This window comes from Neovison vison, chromosome 2 (genome assembly GCF_020171115.1).
Source record: "Neovison vison isolate M4711 chromosome 2, ASM_NN_V1, whole genome shotgun sequence".
In the NCBI taxonomy this organism is placed as follows: domain Eukaryota; kingdom Metazoa; phylum Chordata; class Mammalia; order Carnivora; family Mustelidae; genus Neogale; species Neogale vison.
Genome location: NC_058092.1, coordinates 206,898,147 through 206,916,778, shown reverse-complemented (window position 1 = coordinate 206,916,778; position 18,632 = coordinate 206,898,147). Strand labels below are relative to the sequence as shown.

The window sequence follows — 18,632 nt, the reverse complement described above, 5'->3', positions numbered from 1 at the left end:
AATCAAACTGGTTCTGAGTTAGAGCCTTTCTGCCTGGCTCTGTGATCTTAGGCAAACCACCTGACCATTTGGGGCTCATTTTGCTTATCGGCATATTGGGAGTAATTTACCTCTTGGGCTAGCTGGCAAGGTTCAGTGAAATGATGTATGTGAAGGGGTTAGCACAGGCCTGGCTGAGAGAGAGTGACTCCCTAGAGGGGAGCACCATCCGCACCAGTACAAGCCCCAGGGGCAGCCACAGGTTCCACTGGAGCGGTCCCACCGGGTCTGTGGTCACCAGACATCTGCAGGCACTCTGCCTGTTCCTTTGTTTTCAATACACAATAGAATCGTGTGTTCAGAACAGTATGACAAGCGTTATTACACAACTTGGTCTTCCTTATGGGATTATGAACCTCTTGAAGTTATAAAGCCCAATGTCTAACACCCTCTTTACTAAGTGGCTTGTGTCAGCCAAATGAAGCTTGGCTTAGCGTGGCTTGCATGGCTTCCCCCAGTGACCATCACCTTTCCACACAGCCTGGTCGCCTCTGCTCTCTTCCACATCCCCTTGGTTCCAGCCACTTGGGCTGTAGAGTGTCCCCAGATAGGACCTGTTCTCTCTCCCCTGTGGATGACCCACCCACCCTATTGCCCCCACCTGGAGTGACCTTTTCATCCCAACTCCACATTCTCAGTTCATCCTTGTCTTTGAATCCCCCAGGCCTGCCTCTTCTTCCTCTGTAAGTCCTTATCTGGTGCCCTCAGCTTGAAGTCACCTCCCCTTTTCAGGTGTACCCCTTCTGATGGCAACTGCAGCCTTATCCTGTCTCAGTCACCTGGGGCCACCTTCCTGCTGGTGCACCTGTGGGCAGGAACCATGTTTTGGGTATCTTTGTGTCTCCCACAATGTTCAGCTCAGTGCCTGCCCAGTGATACTTCAGATATGTGTACTGAATAGAAGAATGAAAAAACTCACTGATGTTTGTGGGAGAACTCAATTTGTGGACCATTTCCATGGACTGAGCTACGAGGTCCCTAAGCCTGACCTGGGCAGGCATTATTCCTGTTATTCCCATCTGACAGCAATAAGTTCCACCACAAGGGTGAAGCAGGCAAGAACATGGTGGGCTTTTCCCTGTTTGCTGAAAACGTGCATCGGGATTCGTTTCTATTCAATAGCCTGTGAACTCTGTATGTGAAACATTTGGAGACCAAGAACCAAGTTGTGCTCTTGGGTTTCCTTAGTTCCCAGCACATAGTAGGTGCTTAGCAAATGCTTAAAGATGAGCAAATGAACAAGTGACTCTCCCGTTTTTCACACCCCTCAACTGCTGACTCTGGAACAATCCTGCTTCTGTTAGGGAAGTGGAGGGGGATCCGTAGTAGTGGCTCAGCACCAAGAACCTCCCCCTTCCCCATGCAGCATTTCTTCTCATATGCTGATTCCCAGGTCGTAACCAGGCTGGGGATTCAATTTAAGTGAGCAAGTTCTGGCTCATTCCCCAGCCTCCCTGGAGCCCTTGGCCCTGCCTTAGCTCCCTGCCTGGAATCCTGGGGACTTGGAGACCAAAGTTTTGCTTCAGTACCATCCTTCAGTGACCCAAGTCCTGCCTCAAGCCTCTGTGCCCAATTCCTGTAAATGACTTGATGTTTTCTCCTTGCTTTACTAACTTGCTGTGACCTCTTGCAATTTCCCGTCTTTTCTCTCGAAGGTCTGCTGTGGTCCCAGAGTGCAGCTTCACTCTTTCCTGACTCAGTTCTCCAACCACGCAGCCCTGGTTGTAGCAGCAAGGGCAGTGGAGATCTGGAAGGATAGGAAGGATAGGCAGGAATTCCTAACTTTTGTGAAGGTCACAAACTCATTTGACAATCTGATGAGCTCAGTAAACTGGCTCCCCAGAAATGCTCACAGATGTCACATTTTGTGTGTTGGAGCAAATAGTCTTAGAGAGTCTCCAGGGTACTCTCAAACCTGAACTTGGGCTTTCCTATGGCCATTGCTCAGGATGCCAAGCCCATCACATTTCTTATATTTATGCGTTTTCTTTATCCGGTGCTTCCGACAGCTTCCAGTGAGATGCTGTTGTGCGGCAGTGAACACACACCACCAGGTTTTGGAGCCAAGGGGACATAGGTTCTTTTTTTTATTATTAGCTGTGCGGCCTGAGGCAAGTTAACCAGCTTCTCTCAATTCTTTGTCTGTGAAATGGGGATGGGAATGTTAACCGTGCAAGGTTGCTGTAAGAATTTAGAGATGCTGCAGTAGAAGGCACATCCGGGCCCCTGTAGATGGCTGTTTAGAGGGAGCTGCTACCATTGTGGAAAGAAGCCATTTATCCAGTTCTGTCAGTATAAACTTCTCTTGGCTCCTCTTTCTCTTAAGAGTACTTGCTTATACTATAACCAGAGAGAAAATTGAGAGGGTTCCATTAGAGGGCAGGAGGGGCGAGTGGGGCCAAATGGCCATGTGGGAGGGGACAGTCCAGCTTCTCAGTGGTATTGGAATCAGATCCATGGAGGGGCTCTGTGGGCCACCTAGAGAGACCACAGTTAGAACTAACCAGCACAGGTCCAGGCATGAGCCGATGAGCAGAGTCACGCTGAAGTCTAGAAAGGGAAGCCGGCTGGGTTCTGGGAGCTTCTCAAGTGGAAAAGTTAATGCTTAGCAGAATGAGGGTAGTGATTCATGACTTTAATATGCTGAGGTCTTGGAAAAATGAGGTGGTTAGTCCCACAACTGGTGCGTGCTGGAATCCTTAGCAATATGACATTCAGCTGAACAAAACCCACTACCTTCTACATTGCCATGCAGTAGAGGGGAAACTGGGGACCGTTCCAAGTGTGGCCAATGAGAGGATGTCTGGTGGGTTTAAAAGCCATCCCTACTACTTACTAACTGGGTCACTTTTGAGTATGTCACTTCTCAGTTTCCTGAGCTCCAAAAGGGGGATGAAAATAATACATGTCTCCTGGGTTTTTAAAGAGATGAGATGATGTGAGATCATAGAAAATATATACATTGATCTCCACCCCTTCCCCCACCATTTCCTGGCACTGAGCTAAAACCCCCATAAATTCCTAAGTGATAGGAGCATCTTTTGTTCTAATGAGGTGACTCTGGGTGGCCTCCTGGATGGCTCCTGGATGGAGACTGGTCTCTGAGAAGACCAAGCCTTGATGAGAAGCTTAGAATTTCGGTCCCACCCACCACTCCTCTAGACTGGAGAAAGGGGCTGGAAATAGAGTTAATAATTGATCTTACCTGTGTGAGGAAGCCACCATGAAAATCCTAAAAGTATGTAGTTCTGAGAGCTTCCAGATGGGAGAACCCATCCATGTACTAGCAGGTTGAGGCATTCCAGCTCCATAGGGACAGAAGCTCCTGTGCCCAGGACCCTCCCAGACCTTACGTGAGGTATCCCTTCACCTGGCTGTTCATCTGTACCCTCTATCACTGCCTTTAATAAACTGGTGAACATAAATAACTGTTTTCTTGAGTTCTATGAGCCACTCTAGCAAATAAATTGAACCCAATGAGGGAGTTATGGGAAGCATAGATCTGTAGCCTGCTAGATCAGAAGCACTTGGACTTACTGTTGTCCTCTGAACCTGTAACTTGTGGGATCTGACGATGTCTCCAGATAGGCGGTGTCGGCATGGAGTTAAATTGTAAAACACCCATCTGGAATCACAGAAAATCACTTTTGGTGAGGGAACTCCCGCCGTACATCTGGTGTCACAAGTGTTGTGAATGTTCTTTGTGATGGTAAACGAGACACACAGAGGGAAAACTGTTTTGGTTTGGTTTGGTTATTTTTGGCCCTGAAAACAGAGGAGCTCTTGGGATGCCTGGGTGGCTCAGTGGGTTAAGCCGCTGCCTTTGGCTCAGGTCATGATCTCGGGGTCCTGGGATCGAGTCCCGCATTGGGCTCTCTGCTCGGCAGGGAGCCTGCTTCCCTCTCTCTCTCTCTGTCTGCCTCTCCATCTGCTTGTGATTTCTCTCTGTCAAATAAATAAATAAAATCTTTAAAAAAAAAAACAAAAAACAGAGGAGCTCTTGCTTACAAAGCATTTTGTACTCAAACACTAGCTTTTATTTTCATAAGTATTGGGGAACTTAGAGACCCAACAGATGCCCCTGCTCTTTGGACTTCTCTAAGGAAACTTTAAGCACTAGCTGGATTGACATTTATTTAGGAAGGTGACCTAACATTTATTCATCATAAATAAAATAAATAACATAAATAACATTTATTCATCCAATCTCAGATACAGAGAAAGAAAACTTGTATCTTCAGGAAAGGTGAGCCTGGAGTGAGGGAGACCCTACGTTTCTCTGCAGGTCCTAGAAAGTGTTTGTTTACTTTCTAGGCCAAGGCCTCTGGGAGGGAGTCCAGCTCAATCTTGAAGCTGTGGGGTGTTACCACATGCAGAGGTGGCATTGGCTTCAGTGTGGAAATTGCAGGTTATATAGGATCCAGCGCCAAGTATGAGCTCAGAAGAATTAGCTGAGAATTTCTTAGCTCGTTTGAATTTCAGTAGCTACATCTCTAAAACAGTGACACCTGCTTGTCAAAGGTTAGCTTTGTTGGCTTCTTTCTGCAACAACCTGGAGACCCAGAGGCCCTGGGTAACCTTGGTCTGTGGAAGCTGGTAAAAAGACAAGGGATCACAGCATTTCCATGATTTTGAGTCCCTGATCCCCTAACATCTTGTAGATCTGGGCATGGGAGAAACATTTTAAGCCAGAAAAAAACAAGCCATTCAGTTTGGAAAACTTTGATTCAGGCAGCCCCAACTCTAGGCAAATGAGTGGGAAAATATGGGCACACAGGTTTGAATGAATGAATGAATGGTACATGTTCTAGGAGTATTTTTAATTAATTGATACATCCTATTTTTATTTGCAGATGAGAAAAAGAAAACAAAGAAAGTTGACAATGAACTCAACCCATTCTGGAACGAGGTAAGTTCATTTTTCTTTACATTGTTTCAGTGGATGAGCTACATCTGATTGTCCTATCTTCGGTCAAGGGTTAGCTTTTCTCTTTGGAAGAAGAATGTCTGCATTGTACCCTCACCCCTCCGTCTCCCTTTGTGGCCCTGGAGACAGCAGAACTGTTCAAGGACACGTACCGCAATGATGTCTCCTGTAGAATAGTGCAGTGAGCGAGGCCTGGACAGGAAGTGAGAGGGCTGGTTTCTAACCTGGAGCAGCCCTGCATTTGCTGAGTGATGTTGGTCCCATTAGGTTGCATGTTGGGGGTGCATATGTAGGGCTGGGGGTGGGATTAGATCATCTCCGGAGTCCCAGGAGGAAAGCTCCATATTTAAAAACCTGTCTGCATGTCACTAGTCAAGAGCCATGACTCTGGCTGAGTAATGACCTTTATTGTTTTTTCTCTTTTGATAAACTAGTATATCCTTAATGTAGACATTTTGAAAGTTTCAGAGCAACATAAAAAAATTTACCTTTGCACCCACCCACTATCCAGAAGCAACTGCTATTAACATCTGGGATATATCAATAAATGTTTATTGAATAAATATATTAATAAAATATGATGTGTTGAGATTAGCAAAGTAGCATCATATAGCACATATGGCTTTCTATCCTATTTTTTCTTACTATTATATCCTGAGCATATACCATATTCTTCCATTCAGAAGTATTTTTAATACTATGCAATATTCTGTAGAAGGAATATAATATCATTTATTTACTTCCCTCACTGTTGACTTTGTATCTATTTTGTAAATGGTTCAGTGTTGAATATATTTGTAGATATGTGAAAATTTTAATTCTTTCCACTGAGTAGATTTTCCTCTGCTGACTAATTTTTTTTAAAAGATGAACATTAGCCCCATTGTTTTTTTCCAAAATCCATTGAAACCTTCCTGGATAAGCACAGTGATAAATGTCTTTGTTATTTTCACTGAGTCACGGGGCTGTGTAGACTTCCCTTCTGCCAACTGTAAAGTTCCCCCCACCCCCACGACTAGTTTCAACATTTCTGTAGGATAAAGACTTTACCTTTTCATTGAATGAGGTGAAGACAGAACACCTTTTTAATGCCTTTCTGAGAAGCAGAATGTTGAGAGGTAATTCTGCTTCTTTGCAATTTCACTGGAACCCAGAACATGGCCAGCTGGTCTGCCAGCTCCATGAAAGCAAGAGGCCAGTCTGCTTGGTCCCTATGGATGCTCTGGATCCTAGCACTGTGTACAGAGCTCCAAGAATAAAGCAAATTGAAAAAAAAAATCTATATGTGTACATCTAATGTTTCAGGTTTTGAGTAATTGTAACATGCTTCTTTGTATTTGGTCAATTCATGTGGCCAATGGCAGAGAGATATATGGTCATGTGAGCAGACATGCAGGACATCACCCATCTCACCCCACATTGTTTCCAACATGTAATTTTTAAATTGCAAATGTATTTATCAAGTAAACTTCCCAACTGTAGTTTTATAACTGAACTCTAACCCAAATGAAATAGCAACCCGAGACCTGTTGGGGTTAGCGTTCTAAAATGAGGTCTGACACATTCTCCATCTACGCTAAACCCATTACAAGGAGAATAAAATCATCAGTAGATGCTGCTTTATTTAATTCATATGTTACATAATCAATAAAAGGCATCTCTGATGTTTTGTTGATTTTTTTTAAGTTGCCATTAGACAGCAGTTTATTTCATGAAGATGACAGTCTCGTCTACTACAAACTGATCATGGTGGGACTTAAAATAAAAGGCTGATGCATTTTAGAAAATGGTTTTTTTTGGATTGGGTCCAAAAAGGTCATCTCTTTGATAATAGCATGATTGGGAAGAGCAAGTAACTTAAAAATAAACAGTGAAAAAAGCATTCATTTTATTTTATTCTTCTAACCCATTGCGGTGGGCACTAAGTAAATTCTCTATGAGGTGGGTTTGGTGGCTTGTCCATAGTCACAGAGCCTAGAAAATGGGAAGCCAGAAGTCACCCCAGGTCCTCTGAGGCTAAGTCTGGTGTGTTTTGCCACAGCCCTCACAGCCTTCAGTTTTGGAATTTGGTCACTTCTATCTAACTATAGAATTGAGTAATTCAGAAGATTGTCAGTGGCGAAGATAATGACCCAACATTTAGTGTCGGTACATGTTATTATATTACCCCATTCTTTTAACAACTTTTCTTATAACCTTTCTGTGGACAGATTTTGGAGTTTGACTTGAGGGGTGTACCACTGGACTTTTCATCTTCCCTTACTATTGTTGTGAAAGATTTTGAGACAATTGGACAAAATAAGTAAGTTGATTTCAACTATTTTTCTCATTTTACATATTATCTCATTACTGTTTATTTTGTTGAAGGAACATATTGTTAATAACATTTTTGGAATACTTCCTGTATAAGTGTACTTCATTTCCATGCCCCACCCTCCCCCCTACAACCTTCTGAGCCAATATCAGATGTGATTAATTTCTCACAAGGCCTTTTCCCAGAGTTCTGTAGAGTAGTCCCCTCTTAACCTGCGGTTTCAGTGACCCACGGCCAACCGAGGTCCAGAAGCAGATGAACCTCCTTCTGAAATATTGTCAGAAGGTCAGTAAGCCAGCAATATGTCACAGTGCTTATATCATTCACCTCACTTCATCTCATCATGTAGGCATTTTGTCATCGCATATCATCAAGAAGGTGACTTACTATAATAAGGTATTTTTTAGGGTGCCTGGGTGGCTCAGTGGGTTAAAGCCTCTGCCTTCAGCTCAGGTCATGATCTCAGGGTCCTGGGATCGAGCCCCACGTCGGGCTCTCTGCTCAGCAGGGAGCCTTCCTCCCCCTCTCTCTCTCTGCCTGCCTCTCTGCCTACTTGTGATCTCTGTCTGTCAAATAAATAAATAAAATATTTTAAGAAAAAATAAGGTATTTTGTAGGGAGAGAAACCATATTCACATGACTTATTACAGTATATTGTTATAGTTGTTCTATTTTCTTATTAGTTGTTGTTAATCTCTTACTGTATCTGATTTACAAATTATACTTTATCGTAGATATGTATGTGTATATGGGAAAAAAACACAATATATATAGGGTTTAGTACTATCTGCAGTTTTAGGCATCCACTAGGTGTCTTGGCTCATATCCCTGTAGATAAAGGAGGGGCTACTATATTCCTAAGAGACTACAAACAGTAATCCACCATTAGTGAATCCAATTTGGCTCTTCCTGTGAAACCTATGTTGTATTCCTGATATATCTATATCTATCTATATCTGTATCTATATCTATCTATATATATCTTTGTTAATTGCATATAGTCACTTCCTACCTTTGATGGTTTATCTGAACTGTTGATGTTCAGCTGTATTAGACACAAGCAAAATAATTTCTTCTTCTGATTATGTGTGACCATACACATCTCATTCAAGATCTGCTTGCAGCCCCATTTTCATTTTAACATCTTATTGGCCTTTTAAACTTGACAGACCTGGGGCGCCTGGGTGGCTCAGTGGTTTAGGCCGCTGCCTTCGGCTCAGGTCATGATCTCAGGGTCCTGGGATCAAGTCCCGCGTCGGGCTCTCTGCTCAGCGGGGAGCCTGCTTCCCTCTCTCTCTCTGCCTGCCTCTCTGTCTACTTGTGGTCTCTCTCTGTCAAATAGATAAATAAAACCTTTAAACTTGACAGACCTAAGCCAGGTCTCTGTCACCTCTACCAGTTTCAAATGGAGAAGGGTTATGATGGTGCCCATGGTGGCACTGAGGGTTGGGGACATCTGAAACAGGTCTCTATGGGACAGAATGACGTCAGTAAATTCACCCCAGACCTTGATCTGGACATTGGCCTTATAGACTCAGAAGCCAGTCTTAGGTTACCAGTTCAAACTAACCAAGCTTGCAAGAAACTGATGCTTAAAGCCAGGTTACTTACTTATTATTTTGCAGGGGAGATAAATGTCTGGTGGGAGGGCATCCCGATCAGTGAATTCTTCTTTGTGTCATACTGCAAATTACTCTGTATACTTGATTATAAGATGTCATTGACCATAAGATGTATTATTAAATTAGTAATAAGTTTGGGGGTGAGAAATACACCTGGTATTAAATGTCTATATCAATGTAAGAAGCATCCAAGTTTTTAGTAATGTCATACATTTTAAAATGTATGTCTTAGCCTTAGGTACAGTTGGTATAATCAGAAGGCTGCAATGAGAGGAATAAACTAGAAAGAATTAGCTGAGGTACAGTGACCATATCCTCTGATTTTCTTGGGACAGTCTTGGTTTATTGTCCCAACACAATAACTAACAGTAACTCTTTTGCTATCAACAGTGGATTGGTGTGGACAGTAAATTAGATGGTCACCCCTGTGGCTGGGGTCTTCTACTTAATGGTGTCAGGCTAAGAGAACCTGGACAGATATTAACCTCCTGGACAGTGATTTGATAGGATTTGATAGGTACTGTGCATGTTTATCTTGTTGAGATCTTTTTTCCCATATTCCATTGCTGACAAATGCCCCTTGGTGACTGATGCATTTTCTTCTTAAGCTATTTAAATATACTCTGGTAGGTTCTGATCCCACTATATTGGACTGAAAACCATTGTAGCTTTAAAGGTTATTTGTGTATCTCAGCTTTGAACCAATAGTATGTTTATCTGTTCCCACCCAACTCCCAGAGGGCAGCTTTATCTCCCATATCACAAAATTTGGAGGAAGTGGGTGGTCAAACCTCACTGTAGCCCCTAATATGTTACTAATAATAGTCCCTTTTCGAGGATAGTCCAAGGTGGCAGAGGAGTAGATAGATCTTAGTTTCAGGAATTCAGGAATTCAGCTAAATAACTATCAAATCATTCTGAATACCTGTGAACTCAACTAGAGATCTAAGAAAATAGCTGCAACTCTACAAACAGAAAAGTGACCACTTTCTGCAAGAAAGACAAGACAGAAAAACTCACTTCAAAAAAGAGAATAAGAGGCAGTACTAACTGCCAGGGACCTAAACAGCAGGGGTAAAAATAAGACGTTGAACTAGAGTTCAGAATAATGATTATAAAGATACTAAGTGCTGGGCTTGAAAAAAGTGTAGAGGACAGCAGGGAATACCCCTTTCTGGAGAAATAAGAGAACTTAAATCTAATCAAGTTGAAATAAAAAAGGTTATTAATGAGATGCAATAAAAAGTGGAGCTCTACCTGCTAGGACAAATGAGGCAGAAGAGAGAATTAGTGATATAGAAGACAAAATGATGGAGAATAAAGAAGCTGAGAAAAAGAGAGATAAACAACTACTAGATCATGAGGGGAGAATTTGAGAGATAAGTAATAGCATAAACAAAACAATATTAGAATAATTGGGATCCTGGAAGAAGAGGAAGGTGGGGAGAAGGTATGTATGAGCATATATATAGCTGAGAACTTCCCTAATCTGGGGAAAGAAACAGACATTCAGGTCCAGGAGGCACAGGGAACCCCACTCAAAATCAATAAAAATAGATCAACACCCCGACATATAACACTGAAATTTGCAAATCTCAGCAACAAAGAGAAGATCCTGAAAGCAACTCAGGACAAAAGGTCCAAAACCTACAAGTGTAGGAACATTATACTGGCAGCAAACCTATCTACAGACCAGAAAGGACTGGCATGATATATTTAGGGCGCTCAATGAGAAAATATGCAGCCAAGAATACTTTATCTAGCTAAGATGTCATTCAGAATAGAAGAAGAGATAAAAAATCTTCTAAGACAAATAGAAACGAAAAGAATTTGTGATCACAAGACCTGCAAGGAATATTAAAAAGAATCCTTTAAGTGAAGAGAAAGCCCAAAGGTAACATAAACCAGAAAGCAACAGTGACAATATATGGAAACAGTAACTTTACAGGTAATACAATGGCATTAATTCATATCTTTCAGTAGTTACTCTGAATGTAAATGGGCTAAATGCCCTGATCGAAACGCACAAAGTATCAGATCAGATAAAAAAAAAAAGCAAGACCCATCGATATGCTACCTGCAAGAGACTCATTTTAGACCCAAAGGAAACTCCATATTTAAAGTGATGGGGACGGGCGCCTGGGTGGCTCAGTGGGTTAAGCCGCTGCTTTCGGCTCAGGTCATGATCTCGGGGTCCTGGGATCGAGTCCCGCATTGGGCTCTCTGCTCTGCAGGGAGCCTGCTTCCTCCTCTCTCTCTCTGCCTGCCTCTCTGCCTACTTGTAATCTCTCTCTGTCAAATAAATAAATAAATAAATCTTTAAAATAAATAAATAAATAAATAAATAAAGTGATGGGGTGGAAAACCATTTATTATACTAATGGACATCAGGAGAAAGCTGGGGTGGCAATCCTTATATCAGACAAATTAGATTTTATTTTATTTTTTTTAAATTTTTTATTTATTTATTTGAGAGAGAGAGACAGTGAGAGAGAGCATGATCGAGGAGAAGGTCAGAGAGCGAAGCAGACTCCCCATGGAGCTGGGAGCCCGATGTGGGACTCGATCCCGGGACTCCAGGATCACGCCCTGAGCTGAAGGCAGTTGTCCAACCAACTGAGCCACCCAGGCGTCCCGACAAATTAGATTTTAAACCAAAGACTGTAATAAGAAATGAGGAAGGATACTATATCATAATTAAAGGATCTATCCAACAAGAAGATCTAACACTTTTAAATATCTATACCTCTAACATAGGAGCAGCCAATTACATAAGCCAATTAATAACCAAATTAAAGAAACACATTGATAATAATACAATAATAGTAGGGGACTTCAACATCCCACTCACTGCAATGGAAAGATCACCTAAGCAGAAAATCAACAAGGAAAAAAGGTCTTCGAATGACACACTGGACCAGATGGACTTCACAAATATATTCAGAGCATTTCATCCTAAAGTTAGCAGAATATACATTTCTCTTGAGTGCACATGGAACATTGTCCAGAATAGATCACATATTAGGTAAAAAATCAGGTCTCAACCAGTACCAAAAGATTGGGACCACTTCCTGCATATTATCAGAACGCAGTGTTTTCAAATGGAACTCAGTCACAAGAGGAAATTTGGCAAGAACTCAAATACATGGAGGCTAAAGGGCATCCTACTAAAGAATTAATGAGTCAACCAGGAAATTAAAGGAGAATTTTAAAAATTCATGGAAAAAAATGAAAATGAAAACACAACTGTTCAAAACTGTTGGGATGTAGCAAAGGCAGTCCTAAGAGGGAAGCAATTCTAGCCCTTCTCAAGAAACAAGAAATGTCTTAAATATACAACCTGACCTTACACCTGAAGGAGCTGGAGAAAGAACAGCAAATAAAAGCCTAAACTCAGCAGGAGAAGAGAATTAATAAAGATTAGAGCAGAAATCAACAAAATAGAAACCAGAAGAACAATAGAACAGATCAATAAAACTAGGAGCTGGTTCTTTGAAAGACTTAATAAGATTGATAAATCCCTGGCCAGACTTATCAAAAAGAACAGAGATAAATAAAATCATGAATGAAAGAGCAGAGATCACAACGAGCATGGGAGAAACACAATTATAAGAACATATTATGAGCAACTATATGCCAACAAATTAGTCAATCTGGAAGAAATGGATGCATTCCTAGAGATCTGTAAACCACCAAAACTGAACTGGAAAGAAATAGAAAACCGGAACAGACCCATCACCAGTAAGGAAATTGCAGCACTAATCAATCTCCCAAAAAATGAGTCAAGGGCCAGATGGCTTCCTAGGGGAATTCTACAACACATTTAAAGAAGAATTAATACCTATTCTTCTGAAACTGTTCCAAAAAACAGAAATGGAAGGAAAACTTTCAAACTCTTTCTATGAGGCCAGCATTAGCTTGATCCCAAAACCAGACAAAGAACTCCCCAAAAAGGAGAATTACAGACAATATATCTGATGAACATAGATGCAAAAATTCTCACCAAGATACTAGCCAATAGGATCCAACCATACAGTAAAAGGATTATTCACCATGCCCACGTGGGATTTACTCCTAGGCCACAAGGATGGTTCAACATCCACAAAGACATGTGATACACTACATTAATAAAATAAATGATAAGAACCATATGATTCTCTCAATAGTTGCAGAAAAATCATCTTACAGAAGAAAGCATCCTTTCTTGATTAAAACTCCTCATAGTGTAGGGATAGAGAGAATAGATCTCAATATCATGAGAGCTATCTATGTAAAGCCTAAAGCAAATATCATTCTCAGTGGGGAAAACTGAGAATTTTTCCCCTAATATCAGGAACATGGCAAGGATGTCTGTTATCACCACTGTTGTTCAACATAGTACTAGAAGTCCTAGCCTCAGCAGTCAGACAATAAAAAGAAATAAAAGGCATCCAAATTGGCAAAGAAGTCAAACTCTCACTCTTTTCAGATGACATGATACTCTGTGTGGAAAACCCAAAAGACTCTATCCCAAAATTTCTAGAACTCATACAGGAATTCAGTAAGGTGGCAGGATATAAAATCAATGCACAAAAATCAGTTGCGTTTCTATACACTAACAATAAAACAGAGAAAAGAGAAATTAAGGAGTCAATCCCATTTACAACTACACCCAGAACTATAAGATACCTAGGAATAAACCTAACCAAAGAGGCAAAGAATCTGTACTCAGAGAACTGTAGAACACTCATGAAAGAAACTGAGGAAGACACAAAGAAATGGAAAAATGTTCCATGCTCATGGATTGGAAGAACAAATATTGTGAAAGTGTCTATTCTTACACTACACATTCAGTGCAATCCCTATCAAAATACCACCAACTTTTTTTTTTTAAGGCTTTATTTATTTGACAGAGAGAGATCACAAGTAGGCATAGAGGCAGGCAGAGAGAGATAGGAGGAAGCAGGCTCCCTGCTGAGCAGAGAGCCCGATGCGGGACTCGATCCCAGCACCCTGAGATCATGACCTGAGCCGAAGGCAGCGGCTTAACCCACTGAGCCACCCAGGCGCCCACCACCAACTTTTTTTAACAGAACTGGAACAAATAATCCTAAAATTTGTATGGAACCAGAAAAGACCCCAAATAGCCAAAGGAGTGTTGAAAAAGAAAACCAAAGCTGGTGCTATCACAATTCCAGACTTCAAGCTCTATTACAAAACTGTGATTATCAAGACAGTATGGTACTGGCACAAAAACAGACACATAGATGAATGGAACAGAATAGAGAACCCAGAAATGGACTCTCAACTCTACGGCCAACTGATTTTCAACAAATCAGGAAAGAATATCCATTGGAAAAAAGACAGTCTCTTCTGCAAATGATGTTGGGAAAATTGGACAGCCACATGCAGAAGCATGAAACTGGAACATTTCTTTACACTATATACAAAAAGACATTCAAAATGGATAAAAGACCTAAATGTGAGACAGGACTCCATCAAAATCCTAGAAGAGAACACAGGCAGCAACCTCTGTGACCTTGGCCGCAGCAACTTCTTGCTAGACACGTCTCCAAAGGCAAGGGAAACTAAGGCAAAATATGAATTACTGATACTTCATCAAGATAAAAAGCTTTTGCACAGCAAAGGAAACAGTCGACGGAACCAAAAGACAACTGGCAGAATGGGAAAAGATATTTGCAAATGTCTTACCAGATAAAGGACTGGTATCCAAAATCCATAAAGAATATATCAAACTCAACAGTCTGGTTAAATCCAATCAAGACATGGACAGAAGATATGAGCAGACCTTTCTTCAAGGAGGACCACAGACACATGAAAAAAGTCTCAACATCGGGGCGCCTGGGTGGCTCAGTGGGTTAAGCCTCTGCTTTCGGCTCAGGTCATGATTTCAGGGTCCTGGGATCGAGCCCCACATCGGGCTCTCTGCTCGGCAGGAAGCCTGCTTCCCACCCCCCCCCGGCTACTCCCCCCCGCCTACTTGTGATCTCTGTCTGTCAAATAAATAAATAAATCTTAAAAAAAAAGAAAAGAAAAAAGTCTCAACATCACTTGACATCAGGAAAATACAAATCAAAACCACAATGAGATACCACCTTACACCAGGCAGAATGACTAAAATTAATAAGTCAGGAAACAACCATTCTTGCCATTCATGTTGGCAAGAATGTGGAGAAAGAGGAACCCTCTTGCACTGTTGTTAGGAGTGCAAGCTGGTGCATCCACTTTGGAAAACAGTAAGGAGGTTCCTCAAAAAGTTGAAAATAGAGCTAACCTGTGACCCAGCAATTGCACTATTGGGTATTTACCCCAAGATACAAATGCAGTGATCCATAGGAGCACCTACACCTAATGTTTATAGCAGCCATGTCCACAATAGCCCGACTATGGAAGGAGCTCAGCTCAGTTATCCATCAATAGATGAATGGATAAAGAAGATGTAGTGTAGGGGCACCTGGGTGGCTCAGTGGGTTAAAGCCTCTGCTTTCGGCTCAGGTCATGGTCCCAGGGTCCTGGGATCGAGCCCCGCATCGGGTTCTCTGCTCAGCAGGGAGCCTGCTTCCCTTCCTCTCTCTGCCTGCCTCTCTGCCTACTTGTGATCTATCTGTCAAATAAATAAATAAAATCTTTAAAAAAAAAAAGAAGATGTGGTGTATATATATTTATATACATATATAAATATATATATATACACACATATATAAATGTATAAATAAATATATACACCACATTTATATACATATATAAATATATATACACCACATCTTCTTTATCCGTATAAATATATACGTCCTTATCCATATATATATGTATATATGTATGTATATGATAGAATACTACTCAGCCTTCACAAAATGAAATCTTGCCATTTGCAGTGACAAGGATGGAAGTAGAGGGTATTATGCCAATGTCACTTGCCATTTGCATGTGACATGGATGGAAGTAGAGGGTATTATGCCAAGAGAAATGAGTCAGTCAGAGAAAGAATTATTATATGATCCCACTCATATATGGAATTTAAGAAACAAAAGAGGATCATAGGAGAAGAGCAGAAAAAATAAAAGAAGACGAAATCAGAGAGGGAAATAAACCATAAGGGACTCTTAATCATAGGAAACAAACTGAGGGTTGTTGGAGGAGTGAGAGGTGGGGGGATGGGGCAACTGGATGATAGACATTAAGGCAGGCATGTGATTTAACGACAACTGGGTGTTACACAAGACTCTCGAATCACTAACCTCTACATCAAACTAGTAATACATTATATGTTAATTAATTGAATTTAAATTAAAAAATAAATAGTCTCTTTTCTTTGTTGCTCCCTTCTTTCTACCAGTGATGTCACTATTTATATTCTGGACCACTCTCTCCAACAGAAATAGAATGCAGACATAATGTAATTTAAATTTTTCTGGTAGCCACATTAAAAAACAAAAAGAGACAGGTGAATTAGTTTTTTAATAATACATTCTATTTAACTGGGTATATACAAATTATCATTTCAATATATAATCGGTATTTTTAAAATCATTGAGACATTTTACATGCATTTTTTTCTTACAGTCTTTGAAATCCCACGTGTCTTTCCCACTGACAGCGCATGTCAATCCAGACGAGCCACATTTCCAGTGCTCCCTTGCCACGTGTCACTGGGGGCCGCCATATTGGATAGCATAGTTCTGGACCACTGGGGCTCAGAACGTCAGGTCTCTCTGGATCTCCTTCTTTTCACAACCTCTCCAACCTTTTGCCAAATCTTACTTTTTCTTCCTTTTTGTTGTTTGTGCCACATGCTGCTTCTTCTTGGCCACAGCCACCAGCCTGGTTCAAGCCTTTATCATTTTATGATTCTTCTATTTCAATGTGGCGGCAAGGCTTGGCCTTGTAGCTCTTGTCTGTTTCCCACAAAATCCTTGCTTTCCTGAAGGAAATATGCTTGAGTAGATTCAGAAAACAAGCAAATACACGAAGAAATGTATAATGGGTCAGGTGCTATGGAGTGATCTAAGAGAAGGAGGAAAGTGTTATATGGTATAGCCCATGAAGAAAAGTAAAGCAGAGTAAAAGGATAGAGAGTGACTGATGATGGGGGGGTGATCCAGTGTTGTATGAGGCGGTGATGAGACGGCAGTTGAGCAAAGACCTAAATAAAGTGAAGGAACGGGCCATGCAGCTCTCTGGGGGAAAGAATATTGCAGGCAGAGAGAAGGCCAGAGTGTATGTGGGGCGTCGGAGAAACACCAAGGAGGCCAGGGAGGCTGGAGCACAAAGGGCAGGAGAAGCTAGAATGGGGTCGGAGCGGAGATTAGGAAAGCCCCAGCATGTATGGTGTGAGCCACGGCATAGGCTTTGGATGTCATTCCTAGTAGAATGGGAATCCATTAAGGGGGGCATTGAGGATGATCTAAAAGAATCAATCAGGCTTTGTGTGTAGAGACTGGATGTAGTAACCGGAAGTCGGGAAACAATGCTGGGAGACCATTACCTATTCATCTGACACTTCTTGAAATCACGGTGGGGCCCTCCCGATGACAGCAGTCATGGAAAGAGGGCAATTCCCTACCCGACGGCTTAACTTGGCACTCATTTTGGGTGGTCGGTATGCTTTTCCAGAGACAGAGTTGAACCAAGAAAATATGGTGGGTCCTTATAGAAGAGGGTCCTTCCCAAGTTGGGGGCTCCATGCATCTTGCTGAGATACTTGTACTTGCTGTTATGCTGTCTGCTGAGCACAATGACCGAAGGAGACAGCTGTACTGTGGCATTATCATGACGGGAATTTTTAGGCCAGAAAAAGGTAAATTCCAGGCAAAATATGAAGCTGGTAGTCATTACTCTTTCAGCTTTCCCTCCCCTTTTTCTGGGGGGGGGAAGCCCCCTTCTCCTGACCTCTCACAGGCACCCAGTGTCCGTATTTATGTCCCAGGGCCCCCTTCTGCGTACCCACTCTGGCCTGCCCTCTGAGCCGTATCTGCACCTTCGGCCAAGTCCTACTGTCCAACAGCACTTACTGTCCCATGTCTCCGTCCTTCAGGGATGGTTGAAAGGAGCTTTCTGAGAAACTGCTCCAGAGGGACTGTGGGATGAACATTAATAGTTGATCCCGTGTTAACCTCCCAAGAACAGCGATCTGGAGACTGAGGCCACTTGGTGACTCATCTGAGGAAGTGAACAAAATGGAGATTTTAGGCCCTTATGGCAGGGTCCCCGGGAGAGGTCTTTTTATTTGGGAGGTTAGTTCTGTGTCCTACAGTTATCCCTGCGTCGTTGGTCACCATCTCCCGGTGAAAGCTGACCCTGAGTCAGCTTTGGCATGATGTGCAGATGATAGTGGCCCTTTGTTGTCTATGCACTGACGGCATAAGCCACAATTCCTTCTCCTCAGGAATTATGAACTTTGACCTTGTTGTCACCAAGTAAACAATGTGTACACCTTGGTCGGATTTGTCTGTAAGTACATTGCAGGAAAAAAATTTAAATCCACCTGGGAATACGGTGTATGTTTGTCCAAACTATTTGGTGTACTTTGGCCCCAGACTTTTTTTCTTGGCTTTTTTACTAACGAGTTGGCCTTCAGGGATCTGCTCACTGCTCAGTGTGGGAACTTCCTTTTCACCTGGAAGTACAGGGTGGAGGCAGAGGGTTTTCCTACCAGCTTGAGGAATGTCTTGCCTGCTGATGTTCCTGTTGCCGTGGAAACCGGTTGTGCAAACACAGCTCTCACTGTGCA

At 41.9% G+C, this 18,632-nt stretch overlaps 1 protein-coding gene across 4 annotated transcripts in view; it reads left to right on the top strand.

Moving 5' to 3' along the window:
- Positions 1-18,632, top strand: part of MYOF (myoferlin) — a 159,033-nt gene that overhangs the window by 17,553 nt on the left and 122,848 nt on the right. For all 4 annotated transcript variants that reach the window (XM_044240117.1, XM_044240116.1, XM_044240119.1 and 1 more), the window contains exons 2-3: positions 4,893-4,948; positions 7,177-7,268. In XM_044240117.1, coding sequence (XP_044096052.1) covers positions 4,893-4,948; positions 7,177-7,268 — 148 coding nt within the window. The remainder of the gene's footprint in view (positions 1-4,892; positions 4,949-7,176; positions 7,269-18,632) is intronic.